Here is a 16,120-nt window from a genome sequence, read left to right as displayed (position 1 = left end):
AAGGTAATTATAGTTTTGATTAACTCGCGTGTTCGATAGGAAAAATGCATCTAATCATGGTCAAATCAATTGGAAAGCATCATAGCACGACATGCATGTAAATCAGAAGATGTTGGTTGCTTAAAAGAACGAACTTCAATCGTGATATCATTTGCAATAATAAACAGAGAACATCGCCCAAAAACGATGGTACCAATACCAATAGCAAAACTTATAATAATAACAAGAACCGCCAAATCACAATGAACTCCGCCGAGGACTACTCCCGCGTAGTCATAACTCCCAATTCACCGATTTCGGCTTCCGCGCCGAGCGACTTCTACGCAAGTCATCATGACCCCTCGATGGCGACTCTTCCTCGCGATGCTCCTCCAAGAGCTTCTCCCCCCTCCGCAGCCGCTGCCGCCAACCCTGGACGAACATCCAGGCCAGGCGCATGTCGCCGTCGACCACCTCGTTAGCCGGGTTGACCGACGTCATGGCCCGTTTCCTCGCTTCGTGGCCCGACGGTTTCTCCGCCGGTCCTCCTCCTTCGCTGGCGCTTTCCGGTATTCGTCCCAGTCCCTTGGTGCCCATGCCCAGCGCCTCATTCAGTGCGTAATGTCTTCGTTGCACGCTGCCACGGTTGTGGCTCTTCGTATAATCATGCTGTGATAGTTGTTGTTTGATGTTATCATTCAGTGTCTTTTCAGGTGGTAATGATGATGATGTGGTTAATACATGTTGTTGTTGTTGTGTATAAGTATGTTTCGTATGCTCCTCTGAGCGTGGTCAAGTCCGGCCGGGCACCTTGTTGTCGTCCGTCAGGAGCGACGTCTTCTCGTGCATCAGCTCGGCCTCGTCGTCCTCCTGCGGCACCCGGTCGTAGACGCTGCTGCTGCTACTGTTGGCCATGTTGAACAGGTCGGCCGCGTTGAGCGACTTGCGCAGCGACGAGCTGCGGTCCCGCGGTGTGGGCTGGAACATGGTCGACGACGTGGACCGCGACCGCGCGGGCGACGAGGTGCCGCTGGCGCCGCCCATATCGGAGGAGGTGGGGGCACTTTGCTGCTGGTTTCCTCCGCTCGCAGGCTCGAACATACTCCGCAGCTTGGCGAACATGGGCGAGCTCGCGGGGCCGTTACCGGCCGAGACCGAGTTGCGGGCCGACGAGGTCGAGGACGGCGCCTTCTCCTGGGGAGGCGGCGTCACGGAATCGTAGCGGTTCGAGGCCGGTGGGGTCGGGATGCTGTTGTTACCGCCTCCGTTGACACCGGCAGCCCAGCTCGTAGGCGCCGGGGGTGCCGGCTTGCCGCTGGAGTTAATGTCGTAGCGGAAGGGATCGAACTCCTCGTGGACGCCCGAGCCGCCGCCGGCGCTGGAGTCCGTCAGCTGCGAGATGCCGCGGGTCCGCCCGACGCCGTAGGGCATAGACGGCCACGAGTCTCGGATGACGGGCTCGTGGCGGTCAGCCAGCAGGGCCGAGTGGACAGGCGACGAGGCAACTGAGTCGAGCGTGCTAAAGCTGCGCATCGACTGGGGCACTGAGTCGTTGCGTGCATGCCAGGGGACGTTGGTGACGTCTCGCGGCATCATGAACGAGGCATCATCGTCATCGTCCTCCGGTGAAGGGGTAACGACGGCCTGCTCTCGGGAGTCGTTAGTGCTGCTGCTGTTGCTGGGCGCGTGGACGCTATCAGCCAGGCCTCCGTTGGGGGTGCCAGGGGTCGGTTGCGGGTGGTGTAGTTCCATCGGGCTCGCGTCTGCCGTGGTTGGCTGAGAGACGGGCGCGAGACTGGGGGTCTTGAGCTGATCCTCTGACTTCTGTTGTGGGAACTGGGCCACCGTGGGGGTTGCTAGGTTCTGTTCGTATCCTTCCTCGTCGCTGTCGTTATAATCACCCCCCAGCTCCGAGTCAAGACTCTGGGAGTTGTTGTTTGGCTGCGCTCCAGGGCTCAGCTTCGCGGTGGGCGGGCCTTGGTCATGCTCATCAGGGGAGTAATCAAGTGTGGATTGCTTGACATTATTGGACTCGGCTTGCTTTTCGTGTCCGGCATCGTCATGCTCATCAGCGGAGGTGTCGTCGTCGTCAAACAGGTCTTCGTGGCCGTGCATAGTATCCGTCTCTACCGGGAGAGGTGAGCGAGAGGCTTGCCGGGGTGGTGGCTCGACAACCAGGTGGTCATCGTGCTCAGGGGCAACCTTCTCCTCAGCCGGTGCCGCTGGCGTATCCTGGTTGGCGGCTTTTACACTGCTGGCCTCTTCTTCAGATGGATGCGCATGCGATTGCCCGTCTTGCTCCACTCCGTGGTCATGGCCGGCGTCTGGGTTTGATGGCTCTGGTTCAGATGCAGCCGGATGGGCCTCGGCGGTCTCTGCTCCTTTGCTTTGTCCGAGTTCGGAACCTGGTAGATGGTCAGAGCCATCATCTACATGTTTCACATCCGAGCCGGCATCGGTACCAACATGTTCAGCTTTTCCTTCATCGTCAGCTTCCTTCTGGGGGCCTTCAAGAGCAGCGTCGAGTGTGAGGGGGATATCTGGCGTACTTGGTGCCTCCAAGATTGACTCGGGCTGAGGAGCTGCGGTGTTCTCCTTAGGAGCCTCTGTGGGTACAGACTTCTCGGCTTCAGGCGACGCCTCTGTCGGGGTGTCCTTATCTTGCTCTGGGGAGGCGGCTTTATCGGCTGCACTTGGCTCGACATCATCGACCTTAGGCATCGAGCGTTCTGTTTCATCGCCGACAGTAGTAGGCTCCGCTTGCTCAACCTCCTTTTCACTTGGCAACTCGTCGCTCTTCGTCGCAGCTGCGTGGACCTCTTCCGGTGCTGCAGGCTCAGATTGGCTTACAGACTCCTCGGTAGGGTGCTTGGCATCCGCCGACTCGTCTGCGGCGGGCAGATCACGGGCTGGCGCGGCATCGGGCGAGTCGGACTCAGCCTTGTCAGCTTCAGCTGGTGTGGCTACCTTTTCCGCCTCGGTGTGCTCCGATGCCGGCGTTGCCTGGGGCTCTTCCGGTGCAGGAGATGTCTCTACAGTGTCCTCGGGGGCGTCAACGACGATAGTGGGGCCTTCTTTCGGCTGAACGAACTGTTCTTCATCCGAATAGACCGTCGGCTGTAGTAGCTCCAGCTCTGATTCAGTAGGGCTGTGTTGCGGCTTTTCTGTGACATCAGGTTTGGCATCCGAGCTTGCAGGCTCGTCTTTCTGGTCAGCAGAGGGGGCGTCATCATCCTTCACAGTACTCTCCGGCTCGGGAGTGTCCTTGTCCGCATGCGTAGCGGCCTGGGCAGCATCGTCAGAGGCTTCCTCAACTACAGGCGCAGCTTCAGCAGCAGGTTCCTCGACAGCGGGAGCCTTCTCAGAAACAGCATCATCGGAAGTAGGGATGACAGCAGGAGCTTCTTCGGCAGTTTCATCATGAGCTGCAGGAGATTCGCCAGCAGCAGGAGCCTCTTCAGCAGGTGCTGCTGCAGAAGGTGTCTCTGTAGCAGTAGCATCAGGAGCGGATGTCTCTCCAGCAGTCGCATCCGCAACAGCCCCTTTGGTTGCAGGCTCCTCTGAAGCAGGCTCCTTGGCAACATCGGCATCTTTGGCAGCGGAAGTATCGTCGGCAGCTGGTTTCTCGACAGCGGGGGCCTCCTCGGAAGCGGGGGTCTCCACAGCCGGTTCCGTCGATGAAGGTGCCTCCGTAGCAGGTGTCTCAGCAACTACTTCCTTGGCGGCAGGTTCCTCGACGGCGGCAGCATCCTTGTCAGCGGGTGCCTCTTCGACGGGAAGTTCCTTAGGGGTAGGCTCCCCAGCAGCGGCGTCTTCGACAACTGGCTTCTCCTCGACTGCGGGAGTAGCATCGGCAGGCGTCTCCTCTGTAGGAACAGCCTCTACAACAGCCTCAGCGGGGGCGGCAACCTCCTTGGTTTCATCATGAGCGGCCGGAACCTCGGCCTCGTTGGCAAGAGGCTTCTCTTCCGATGATTCTGCCTTCTTCGCATCGAGATCTTGCGGCATGGGTCCATCTGCCGACTCCTCTACAGGCGCAGGCTTAGCCTCGACGTCTTTGTCGGCAGGCTTGGTGGCGTCGGTCTCAACCGACTTCTCCTCCGAGCCATCAACTACAGCCTTCGCCTGGAGCTCAGGTTCAGATCCAGCGGGACCAGATCCAGTGGGCTCAGTTCCGACAGGCTCAGTTGCAGCGGGCTCAGCTGCGACGGGCTCATCTTTAGTGGGCTCAGGATCAGCGGACTCAGCTGTAGCGGGCTCAGCTGCGGTGGGCTCAGGATCAGCGGACTCAGCTGAAGTGGGCTCAGTTTTAGCTTCTTCAACTTTTGCAGGCTCGGCCGGGGCCGACTCGGTTTTGGATGGCTCATCTGCGGCAGGCTTCTCTACGGCAGGCTCTTCCGCAGTAGCTTCGTCCTTTTCGGCGTGGGTCAGAGGCGATTCCTCGTGCTGCTCCACCGGCGATGACGGGGGGTCAGAAACATCAGCCGCGGCTGCTGCAGGCGCTTCCGAGACCTCAGGGGAAGTTTCCTTAGCAGCCTCGGTAGCATCGGGCTTGACATCCTCGCCAGTAGAAGCGACATCAGCAGCAGCGGGCTTTTCGACCGCGGCTTCTTCAGGTGCAGCTGCATCGATGGACTTCTCCTTGACCTCCTCCGCGGGAGCATCATGGGCAGGAGCCGAAGAAGAGTCAGGCTCATCGACAGACGGTTCCGTCGCGCTAGGCTTCTCCTCAGTAGCAGCATCGCCATGCTCAGGGCCCTCAGAGATAGTGTCAAGCATCTCGGACTTGTCCTCGGGATCGAGCCCCTTGTCCATGTCCTTAAGAGCAGCGGCAGCGGCGTCATCTGCCACCGTGGTCGTCTCGCCGTCCTGGTTGGTGGTGACAGCGCCACCTTCATCGAGTATCTTCTCGACGAAAGCCTCCGCCTCCTTGTCCATCTCCTCCTCTTCGCTCGACTCGGCGTCGGCGACGGCCTTGTCCTCGGCAGGCTCAGTGGCCTTCACTTCCGGCGAAGCTGCTTCGGAGGCGGCGGCAGGGACCTCGCGGTCATCGCCACGCACGGAGCTCAGCTCGTCACTCTGCGTGGAGGTATCCTCCTCGCCGTGGCTAGTGCTGTTGTTCTCGTGCGAGTCGCTGCCAGAAGGCGAGGGTGGTCCGGAAAGCTCCTTGGTCTCCTCCGCTGCCGCGTCTTGGCTCATCTCGCGCCGCGTGGGGGGCCTGGGTATACTTAACTCCTCGTGGCTTGGTTCCTCTGATTCCCCCTCGGTGGTTTCTTCGTCCTGGGGCTCTTCTGGGATGGCAGCGAGAGTAGGCTCGTGCAGAGGCGAACCGGCACTTTGGGCGACTTCCTCGTCGGCGTCGGCCGGGACTTGGAGGTCTTCGGTTGGCTTCTCCGCTGCGTGCTCGGGATCAACTTCCTTGGCGGCAATTTCTGGTGTTGCTTCCTGAGCCGGCGCCTCCCTTTTAGGGAATTCCTCCGGCTCATCATCGTGTGCTTCCGGAGCATCAGGCTCCGCCACGCTCAGTGCCTTAACATCGCCGCTGCTGGGCTCGGCGGGTTCAGACGCATCCTCAGCCTGAGTGGGTTCCGTCGCATCAGCAGCGGGAGGAGCGGCTTCCTCCTTGTCATCAACGGCCTTTGTCGAAACTTCCTCCGCCGCGGGTGCCTCTGGGGCAGGGGTATCATGGGAAGCGGCATCGGGTTCAGTGGGGGCATCCTTTTGGACTTCTGCAGTGTGGTCTGACGAATCCTCAGTCTGGGGTTCCGAGGCCGGGGCGCTTTCCTCAGCTTTGGGAGCCTCGACATCCTTGACATCATGTTGGTCTTCATGGGCAGCCGCCTCGCTAGGATCTTCAGCCTTGGCGGCGTCGTCCACCTTGGCCTCGGGCTCATTTTGGATTTCCTTAGGCTGGGAGGTCTCATCGTCATGGGTAGCAGTTTCGGGGACGGGGGCTTTATCTTGTGCTGCGGGGGTATCGGCTGCCTTGGACTCTTCCTCTTCGGGAAGCTCACTCAAAGCCTTGATAACTTGCTCATCCGGGATCACCTGCTCCGCATCACCGTGTGCAGGCTCCTCCGGCTTCGTCGGCTCGACATCGGTAGCTGGCGTAGCTTCTTTAGCAGTTTCAGGCTCAGCCTCCTTAGGGGATTTCTCCTCCACTGCTGCCGGCTCCGAAGCAGCAGCTGCAGCTGGTTCAGGTGTCTCCGACTCGGGCTTCTCCTCAGGCGCTTCGTCTTCCTGCGTTTCCGCTGGCTGACTGGGTTCTGCGGGCAATTCGCGCGATGCAGGTGCCTCCTCCTCAGTCTTCACGTCGGCAGCTTGTACAGACATGGTTTGGGGTTCATCGGTTGGGGTATCATCAGCAGAAGCCGCCTCCTGCTCTTTCGGTTCTGTCTTGGGTGTCTCATCTGCCTGGGCAGGTTCTTCGGGCTGTGTGGGTTCGGGCGTCTTCGCCTCTTCGACGGGGTCTTGCGTCGCAGTCGGCTCTGCAACAGATTCAGTGGCAGCGGGAGCTTCTTCGGGTTTGGAAGCCTCTTCCTGAGCTTCTGACTCCTTGGGCTCTTCAGGTTGAGTAGCCTCAGCAGGCACCTCCTTGCTCTCGGGCTCCTCGACTGCCTTCGCAGCGTCAGCTTCGTCCGGGGACGAGGACTCTGTACTCGGAGGCGAGGGCGCGGCGGCAGCCTCAGTCTCAGGAGCCTTCCCACTGTTATTCACAGGTTCTTCGGGGGCGGCGGCACTGAGGGCTCGCGTACTGCTAGGCTCCAAGCCTTCCGGCCCTGCACCCCTCACAGCCCTGTTCCGCCGCGTCCTCTCTCTTTTGCGCGTGGGTACCGGCGGCAGCGGCATGCTCAGCTTCTCGTCGATCATGCGATTGATTTCCTGGGAAAAGAAAGCGCAAATGTCAGTATAGCGTACTTAACTTAAGCCCCGCCAATAAGAAATACACAGGTAAAGAGAGATACTTACTCGTCGCTTCTCTTCAAGCTCGCGGATCCGCTTCTCGCCGTCCTCGATATTCCTCCGCGCCTGGTCCTCGACGGCGTCCATCTCGAGCTCGGTCTCGTCCTCGGCGGCGTCCATGTCGCCGTCGAGCTTCCTCTGCCGCTCCTCGTCCTCCCGGGCCCGGCTCGCCTGGAGCTCTTCATCTTCCTGGCGCCGGCGCCGGTCGCGCTCCTCGTCCTCGATCCGCCGCGCCTCGATGATGCCGTCGCTCTCCGACTTGCGCTTCCCGTCCAGCTCGGCCCGCTCCCGCTCGTACGCCGCCCGCAGGTCTGCGAGCAGCGAGTCCCGCTTCTGCTCCAGCTCGTCGAGGCGGGCGTCGTGCTCCTCTACTGATAGGAAAGAGGCGACGGTCTTGTGGATCTCCGACAGGTTGTCGTGCATCTGCTGCACTAACGAAGCGACGTCCATCTTGAAGGGTATATGTGGGGGGCCTCGTCTTCGACGGTGGCGGGCAGGTGCGGCTTGCACTTTTATAGCTAATTAAAAGTACAGGGAGGGAGGGAGAAAGGAATTGGGTATATAGTACAGCAACCAGAAAAGAGTATGAGAAAAAAAAAGTGAAGTTTGTTGACAAAGTTGCCTTACCTACGAGACTGACTGCCTCGGCTTTCTGACGATTAGCTAACAAGAAGTTCGGACTGAAACCAAAAGTGGGTGAAACGTTCAGGATACATATATATATTTGTCGTCTTCTGTCTGATCCGCAACCCCCGGAGCGTGCAAATACCCTCCGTGACGATCCGCTGTAGGGTGCCAGTGTCAAGTGGCCCTCTTTCCCTCCCTCTCTTACCTTGGAAGTAACCAACCTGGCCCAGCCAGCTGCCTGCTGGGCCGAGAAGGGGACGACGCGCGCACAACGGCGCATCCGGCTTTGGGACTTCATGCGCTCATACCACTAACCGGCTGCTAGTGGTCACAGAATGCGAGGGAAAGCCAAGCGACAGCCTTTCTTTCCATGACACGTCAAGACTCGTATATTGGCTGCGGGCCAAGCGCCGGGCAAGTATAGCTGCCTCACGACAACTATATCGTCGGCATCCCTGCCATGGTTTGGTATAGTAAGACGACGCAAGCTACGTCGTGGTGGGTGGTATATCAGGGCCGTGGCGAGCTCGCTTCTTGCGTGTTTGCGGGAGATGAAGTGGCGCGCTATGTCACCCAACATGACACGGGCCGGGTCAGGGACAGAACTCCAATGGGGGCACCGACAGAGTTCGCGAGGTCGTCGTGTTCCTGTGCAGTGGATTGGCCCTACGTACCGTGTCTACGACGTAAGTATGCGAGTATGGCACGCCACAAGGCCAGCACGCATATTACAGTGCGCCTGGGAGTCCCGGATGGCCGTCTTGGGACAAGATTTTTGTCAAGCAATAGCCTTGTTCGAAACACCGACGAGCGCAAGGCCCCACCATGCTCGACCAAATGTTTCTTATGCGGGCTTGCATATGTAAAACGGCCCTAGGCTGCGACGGCAGAGTACGGGGGAAGCCAAAAAGCGACGTGGGTGGGTGCCGTTGGTCCTGGATGGCAGCGAGCTATCAAAGAACAAACCACGAGTTGCGTAATGTTATTGCAATGTTGACGGAAATTGCCAAAAGGGACCTCGGGCAGCGGTCATGTTGTATCTTATGCCACCCTGCGGTGCTAGCAGCTGCCAGCACGTCGCGTGGATTGGTGCGCTGCTAAATTTAGGGACTGCTTATATCGCTAGCCTCTGCAGCTCTTGCTCCAACCGGCGCGCTAAATGGACCCCAACAACTTCCCGCGTCCATCTGCATGACGACCTAAAGAGACGAGGCAAACCAAGGAAAGAGCTGATGTGAGTGTTTCAGGCTTGCTGGCACCAATGAAGGCCGGAAGACGGGACCGTGGAATTTGATGCATAACCTTCTAGTGTTCGGGAGCGCTCATCTCGGAAATAAGAATGCCAGCTTGCAGCTTTGGCGGGATGGGCAGATGGGGTTCTCTTTTCAAGCGTACAGCGTGTCAAGCATGGACATTTGCGGATTCGTCCAATCTCAATCTCAATCCCAATCTCACGCACGATAGCATGGGCCAAGACTGACTGATAGCGATCGCGATATTTCATACGCGATTGACTCTTACTCTTGAATATAATACAAATTTTGCTAGATACAACTTCTATATACGGTTTGATTAGAAGGGTGGAACACATCTATTGCCGTCCAATAGCTAGGTAGGTGGGTAGAGGGTGTAAAAAAAGACTAGGCTGAATGAACATCATATAAAACACCACATTGATCGGTCACGGAGGGCCGATGGGGAACGAGGGAGCAACGTGAGCTCATAATGACAGGCGAAACCGGTACAAAATGCGTAGGCTTCAGGAGCAGTTGGTTGACTATTGCATCCCCCATGTTGCTTGCTGCTTTACGACACGACTGCTTAGAAGGTTGCCAGGCCGCCCTTGCCCTCGCGCAATTTTCTCGTTCGGAAAGTGTGACGGTGGTTGATACGCTCAAAGGTGCCGAGGCCGTAGATGGCAAAACCCACAAGCATCCAGGTACCCGTGATGATGAGGCCGACGGGGAAAATCAGAAGCTCGACTCCAGGGAGAATGAAGGCAACGGTTCCATTCGCCAGGCCGGCCACCATGTCGTTCACGGCCAGCTGGGCACGAGCAATGTCCGACATGATGACTTCCCTGGAGAAGACACCGTTCACGAAGACGGCCTCGTTGGAGGAGACGTTGGTGTTCACAGATGCGCCCGCGGCATTGGTGGCGCTAAGAGTGACTTGTGGCAACACTAGAGCCTCCAGCACACCCCTAAATTCGCGTCATCAGTACTGGTTGATCCCTAGCGTTTGGAGATTGCTTCTACCAAAAGAACTTACATAGTCATGGGTTGCGCCATCGCCGCCTGATCGATCTGCCCAACAAACATGTACGTCTGCAGAGGCTGACCACCATTGGCTCTTCCCACCAGGTCAGGCGTGTCGTCGATCGAACGGGCTTGGTTGGACTGCAGGGGCGAGACCGAGGCACCGCGGTATTGCAATCCCACCTGGATTCTCTCTGCCGGGATGCCGGTGAATTCGCCATTGGGCTGCGAAATCTGGAAGAGCCTCAAGTCGGCCATAAAGGCGCCCGTCTTGGTGTCCAGCGTCGGCAGGTTGTAGCATACGGCCGTTCCCGAAGGGTTGGTAGCCGTGGTGAGCGGCGCCAGCGCGTCCTGGCAGGCCTTAAGAGTCTCCGTGTTCCACTGCTGCATGTTCATACCGGTGGTAGGGTTGGTGGCAGTTTGGTTGGACGGGTTCAAGTTGAGGTTGGAGTCCTGTCTCTCTTCCAATACCGGCAAAGGAACGCCTGCGCTTGCCATTCTAGCCTCGACGGGTGCCATTCCCCCCATAGCTGCGTCAACACTGGCACGCGCGCCAGCGGCCAATATCGAAGTGGCCAGAGCCGTTCCCCAAAGCATCTTGGTCATCTTGGTCTGTCGTTGAAGAGTATTATATCGAGAAGTCGTCAAAAGCGTTGCGCGATAGCAAAGAACCGAGCAACGAATTTTAGTTTTAGCCGACCGGCGGTTAGGAGAATCGAAAAGGAGAGCGAAAGAGCGTGTATGGATCGGAATCGGAGCGGCGGCGAAGTGGTTTCGAACCGTTTGTCGTCAGGTCGTCGTCGTCAAGAGGCCGAAAGAGAAAGGAATAGAAGAAAAAAGGGACCTGCCCACTAGATAGAGGGACAATGCTGTTTAGTTTCGAAATGAAGCTTCGGGGCAAGGCGCAGTTCGAGGAATCGGTGAAGAGGGAGAAGGAGGAGTCGAGACTCGAACAGTCGAGGCGCCCGAGATCCACTAGGCCAAGGCACCAGATCCGTATGCCGTGACAGATACCCTAGTCCAACGGTGGAGATGCAAATCACGATACTCGGCCTTTGCGCAGTGACAGTAACGAGAACCACAGCGGCTGCAACACACACAACAAGGGATGCCGTGGAAGCGAAGAAATGCAATGTGCCAGTTCAAACGGGCAGAGGGTTCATCAATAGAGTCACAGACAGACAAAAATGGCGCGTTAGGATATAATGGCCGCGGGATCATGAACATCAATTGGCCAGCAATTCGTAGCTGAGGGGGGACGGATGCAGGCAGATGCAGATGCAGTGGTCAGTGGTGTTGAAGACGCAAAAGACGGCAGATGCATGGCTCCATCTCGACAGATGATCCGGCGCACCGGCCTGACGTTTGCAGTCAACCCAGGCAAAGAGGCGCATAGGCAAGACCAATGATCGAACGGTCTGATACGAAGCAGGGCCGCCCCTTCGCATCGATCAGACAACCCATCATCATGGAAGAGCTTGTTGTGGGCGGTTTGGGGGTGGCCATTTGTCGCATCGGGGAAGCGCTGTAACGAGCAGTGTCGCAGGAGGACCAAACAAGTTAGAAGGAGGCTCGGTGGCACCCGGGGGTTGAAGCGCCCTGTGCCTCATCGTCTTTTTCTCTGTCGCCCAATCGGCTTTCCTCTCCCGCTAGCTTCTTTCCACTGACCCCACCGCGTAGCGCCTTCCCGGTTAGGCGGCGCCCTTTCTTTCTTTTCGTTCTCTTCCTTCCATCCTGACAAGACTCAAGAGGTCCCTTCGTTCGATGTTCTCTCGTTTCGCCAAGCCTGAATCGGTGAATCCCAAGTCTCTTCTCGATCATCTCGAGATAGTCTGTCTTTGACAACCAGTAGTCTGCGTGAATAAGCTGTAAAAGGTCGATCTGATGTGAATGCCACGCAATTGGCACACGTTATCATCGGGCTTGGAAAGATAAATTGACTCGAGAACACAGTTCGGATGGGTGATTGAGATATTCTACGAACATTATCGTGCATTTCTCACTGCGACCTAGAAAGTATGTGAAGGATATATCCGTCAGCCAGAGCCGCTTTATCCGTCGATGACAAGAGTTGCTGTTCTGCAGCGAATTGACGGCATTGAAAAGATGGAAAACATCAGGCATTGCATGTATGTAACTGTGCAAGTGCAATAGTATGCAACAGCTACGAGGCAATATCGCATCTAAGGAGTGAGGATGTAGCAGGTTGAGGTTGACGATATACCGATTAAAGTGAATATACAAGAATTGTAGATAATGAAGTCCTACGATACGTAAAGGGCGGTTTTTCTTTGCCGGGATCCCGATCCGTCCGTAGAAGTTGGGCAATGGACGCTATGGGATGATGCCTCCAGCAAAGTTCACATTCACCTGCTGATCATCGGTGATCTTACACACGTAACTCTCCTGGAGGAATCACATTGCTAAGAGGGGCAAAAGGAGGGAAAGAGAAAGAAACGGTTATTTCCGCAGTGAGTTCAGCCAGGCATAGCACCAAGGAATATCCAAGGTCATCAAGTAAATGAAAGATCAGTGATCACGCCGAGCCGTCAACGACAACTCAATCAGATGTACTCCAACCGATGTTGACGGTGGAGATGGATAGAGAGGTCGGTCCTTACGTGAATGACACCAAACACATTGTCCATCCTGTGAGCTGGAGTTGTTGCTTAAAGTCGAACCTCATCGAATTCAACAAGATGGCCTACACAGAACTATGATGGATGCAAGAGAAGATTTCAATAGCTTGTGTTGAGATATGAGTCGATATTCAGAACAAATATTCTGAAAAGCAACTTTTAGTATAAAATAGGAAACGATACAGTGAGGGCTTGTCGACACATAAAGTATGCCGGCGACCTCCTTTCCTGGAGCCAAACAGCCGGGTCACATAACTAACCTGGTTAACATGATGCACTTGCTTCATACCAGGAACCGTGTCAACAAACCGTAATACATATATAGCAAGGTTGTCAATGTACATACAAGTGACCCAAGCAAGCCACAGCCCTGTCCATCTACCTCCGCAAAATAAACCTAACCGCAGAGTACACCCCCGGAGCCCGGTCCTTGACAAAGTGCGTCACCTTGGTAAAAGCGAGATAGACGCTCACACAAGCCCAGAACCCCACGACCACCAGCAACCCCCCAGCGAGCCTAGCGTCAACGACGCGCGCCGCCACGAGCCGGCGCAGCGCCGCGCTCAGGAGCAGCCAAGCATATAACGGCGGCGTCCGCTGCCTAATCGCACTCATCGCATTCGCGGCCTGGAGCTGGTAGCCGGCCTGCTCCGCCTCGCACGCCTCGATGGCATCGGCCATCTTCCAGGCGACCTTGTTGTTGATCTTCTCCCACGTGGCCTCGCAGGCGTGGCTGCGCGCCGCCCGGCTAAACTGCGCGCGGAGGTGCGCATCGGTGCCGAGCCGTAGTACTTTCTCGACGAACCCGTCCAGGTTCGCCGGGGGCACCAGGTAGCCCGTGGTGCCGTGCTCGATGATATCAGAGGGCCCGCCCTCGTCGCGCGCGACGACGGGCACGCCGCTGGCCATGGCCTCGAGGACGACGAGCCCGAACGTCTCGGTGATGGAGCAGTGCAAGAACAGATCCGCCGAGGCGTAGGCCTCCATGAGCTCCTCGCCGACCTTGAAGCCCGTGAAGAAGACCTTGTTCTTTTCTGCGAGCGGTCCGAAGTAGTCCTTGACCTCTTGCTCGACCACGGCGTTGCGATTGCCGCCCACCACTACCAGCTTGAAGTCGAGCCCTCGCCGGTCCAGCTCGATGGCCGCGTCCGCGAGGAAACCGAAGCCTTTCTCGCCGGCCAACCGTGCGCATGTGAAGAGAATGACCTCTCCGTTGGGCGCCCAGGCCGTGCGGAGCGCTTCGCTCCGCTTCGAGGGGTTGAAGCCATCCGTGTTGACGCCTCGCCGCAGGATCTCGAGCTTGTTGCTCTGGACGCCGGCGGCCGTCTCCAAGTACCTCCGGACGAAGGAGCTGGGGTAGAATAGTGTTTTGACCGAGGCGTGCTGGAACAGGTAGCCTTGCACCTTGGAGAAGGTCCAACTCGCGATCGCGCCCAGGGGCTGTGGAAACAGAATCTCGCAGTAGCCCGCGAGGTCAGTCTGGAAGTTGCAGATGACTGGTACTTGTGCCTCGTTAGGCTGTTGGCGCAGTTGCAGCATGAGCTGGAACCCGAGTGACGCGGGGCTACCCAGGTAAATAAGATCTGGTGGCCCCCCGAAGGTCCGCTCGTAGAGCTTCAGTAGCCGGACCGGGTAGACGATAGAGAGCTCCGGATTGAATGGTACGGGGTATCCCGACAGCCGCACCTCCTGGCTGCGGAAGGCTTTTGTGTCCAGGTTGTCGATGGCCTGAAAGGTGTTCACCTTGGTGTGGTTATCGGGAGCCACCACAGCCACCAAGGCGCCGCGGGAACGCAGATGGTTGACTAGGATTAGATTCGTGCGGCTGACACCGTTGATGGGTCCGAATGATTCTACGCACAGAAGTATGCGCCGACCTTCCAAGGCGGTGGGAAACGCGCCGAGATCATGGGCTGAAGACATGGTAGAGTCTGTAGTTCGTATTGCGGAAAGCAAGCCCAATTTGCAAATGAACCCCGAGAGGTCTCTCTATGCAGATGTCGATGTTAGGCGACTTTTGACCCCTGACAAGTGTTTGTTCTTCAGGATGAGCCTATGGAAAGGCCGCTATCGTTACTCTGTTGAAGATTGATGGACGGTGTTAGTCCAGTTATCTGCAAAGTATGAATCTACACACAAACAACAGAGTCGGCGGGCCAAAACTATACCAAATCCTTTCACCGCTTACCCGTCGTTCATTGATGGTAGCTTTGGTCTCTGCAGCATGGTTAGAAATAACTGCCTGTCTGGTCATGCAGAGTATTGAAGAAGGCCGGCGACATCAGATGAATGATGAGTGGCAAGAGAGCAAGTCAGGTGTGCGGATCTCTGGTGACCATGAAAGGAACTCGCGTGCCCTATAATACCGCAAATTGTGTCCCTGGCTGCTTTGGAATCCCAGAAGTCAGTATCAAGCGGTACAAGATGCTGGCTGCTGGCGGTGCAAGAGCTGCCTGTCAAGTTGGCGCTCGCAGAAAGAAGCGCGTACCCCGTCTCCAATCTAGCCGCTCTTTAGTGGGGGAATGAGTCTATTCAGTGGGACGAGCAGCGTTGGTACCTCGTCCCTGCAGGTTGGCTGCAGAACCACTGTCAACCAATCTATTGTAGCACGTTTCTCCTTGGTTCGTCTATCCGAGTCTCTCGAGTCCCCCAGGCTCAAAAATCATGGCTATCCTACATATTACAGAGGCGACATCGGGATTTTACATCGATGTACAAGATAGTGTCGCATGAACTCCCTACCATATTGCAGTTTGAGGAGGGTAACGTGCTTTGTTGCTGTGAGCCAGACTGTCACATCCGTATCCTGGTCTGATAGAGAGGGGTGGGTGGTCAAGTCGTACTAAGTAACATGTATTCAACATATGCCGCAATTGGACAAAGTTAGGGACGAAAGCATTCGGATCAAGTATGAGGATGACAGGATCTAAAGCGACAATGGCGCTCCCGGCATGCATCGTATTGATAGTATTAGGTATCCGGAATACCCTACTTGGGTGATCTTGCAGCCCATCAAACCTGAAAATCTGGCGGGCTGTCTTGACTTTGACCGGCATCTAATCAATCCTAACTCATGAGATAAGAGCTGGAACAATTATGAAGGCAGGTCCATTGCTCCCGATATGTGACAGCCAATGGAATCCGGGGATGGATGCACATTGCAGGAGGTCGGCCAATAGATAAGCCAGCTGAGTCCTCATGCATGCACTTAGGGGCTGGAATCCATTCCAAGTAGCACCCATAAGGTCCTCGGTGCTAACAGAAGGTGCGAGGTGCATAATTTGCACCTGCACCAGGGACTTGGACGTTTAGCAAGAAACCCCACTATTACCCATGATCTGCGTAGTTGGTCGGCTTGGCCCGACGAATGAGCTTTGGCCTTTGCACCCCCGTGTAAGGCGTGGGCGAACCGGTTGGATGGGGTTCCACCAGCTTGAGCTACCTCCCGCCTTTGCCTTATGTAGTGCCCTGCTCAGCTCCATCTCCGTGGTATGCTGTTTCAAGGCAGTCTTGACGCCGCCCGTGAGAGGTTTGCCGCGGCGATAATCCACCAGTGAGGGCTACGGGATGGGAGCACATGAGCATTGCGCAGTAGATTGATCACAGCTTCACGCTGTTTATGCCATTTTCCAATGTCTGTTATGCAGCCTTGCA

The 16,120-nt window shown here is 56.7% G+C and overlaps 5 protein-coding genes across 5 annotated transcripts; 3 read left to right on the top strand and 2 right to left on the bottom strand.

Moving 5' to 3' along the window:
• Nucleotides 1-242: 242 nt before the first annotated feature.
• PG985_003895 (uncharacterized protein) lies at nt 243-461 on the top strand (the record flags this gene model as incomplete). Its single annotated transcript, XM_066823664.1, has 1 exon — nt 243-461. The coding sequence occupies one exon, from the start codon at nt 243-245 to the stop codon at nt 459-461; it is 219 nt and encodes a 72-aa protein (XP_066686824.1).
• Nucleotides 462-2,040: 1,579 nt separating this feature from the next.
• On the top strand, nt 2,041-3,064 carry PG985_003894 (uncharacterized protein; the record flags this gene model as incomplete). The annotated part of the gene is made up of 3 exons (XM_066823663.1): nt 2,041-2,117; nt 2,400-2,524; nt 2,580-3,064. 3 exons carry the CDS (start codon nt 2,041-2,043, stop codon nt 3,062-3,064), a joined length of 687 nt encoding a protein of 228 aa, XP_066686823.1.
• A 921-nt stretch (nt 3,065-3,985) lies between these two features.
• Nucleotides 3,986-7,317, top strand: PG985_003893 (uncharacterized protein; the record flags this gene model as incomplete). The annotated part of the gene is made up of 6 exons (XM_066823662.1): nt 3,986-4,665; nt 4,716-5,103; nt 5,302-5,681; nt 5,736-6,042; nt 6,159-6,548; nt 6,931-7,317. 6 exons carry the CDS (start codon nt 3,986-3,988, stop codon nt 7,315-7,317), a joined length of 2,532 nt encoding a protein of 843 aa, XP_066686822.1.
• A 2,073-nt stretch (nt 7,318-9,390) lies between these two features.
• On the bottom strand, nt 9,391-10,433 carry PG985_003892 (uncharacterized protein; the record flags this gene model as incomplete). Its single annotated transcript, XM_066823661.1, has 2 exons — nt 9,391-9,772; nt 9,841-10,433. The coding sequence occupies 2 exons, from the start codon at nt 10,431-10,433 to the stop codon at nt 9,391-9,393; spliced, it is 975 nt and encodes a 324-aa protein (XP_066686821.1).
• Nucleotides 10,434-12,844: 2,411 nt separating this feature from the next.
• Nucleotides 12,845-14,389, bottom strand: PG985_003891 (GDP-mannose-dependent alpha-mannosyltransferase; the record flags this gene model as incomplete). The annotated part of the gene is made up of 1 exon (XM_066823660.1): nt 12,845-14,389. The coding sequence occupies one exon, from the start codon at nt 14,387-14,389 to the stop codon at nt 12,845-12,847; it is 1,545 nt and encodes a 514-aa protein (XP_066686820.1).
• Nucleotides 14,390-16,120: the final 1,731 nt, after the last annotated feature.

Source organism: Apiospora marii (assembly GCF_038362585.1).
Source record: "Apiospora marii strain CBS 49790 chromosome Unknown utg000003l_segment0_segment0, whole genome shotgun sequence".
NCBI classification, from domain to species: Eukaryota; Fungi; Ascomycota; class Sordariomycetes; order Amphisphaeriales; family Apiosporaceae; genus Apiospora; species Apiospora marii.
Note: the sequence above shows the minus strand (reverse complement) of the source record. Positions and strands in the feature narration are given on the sequence as shown.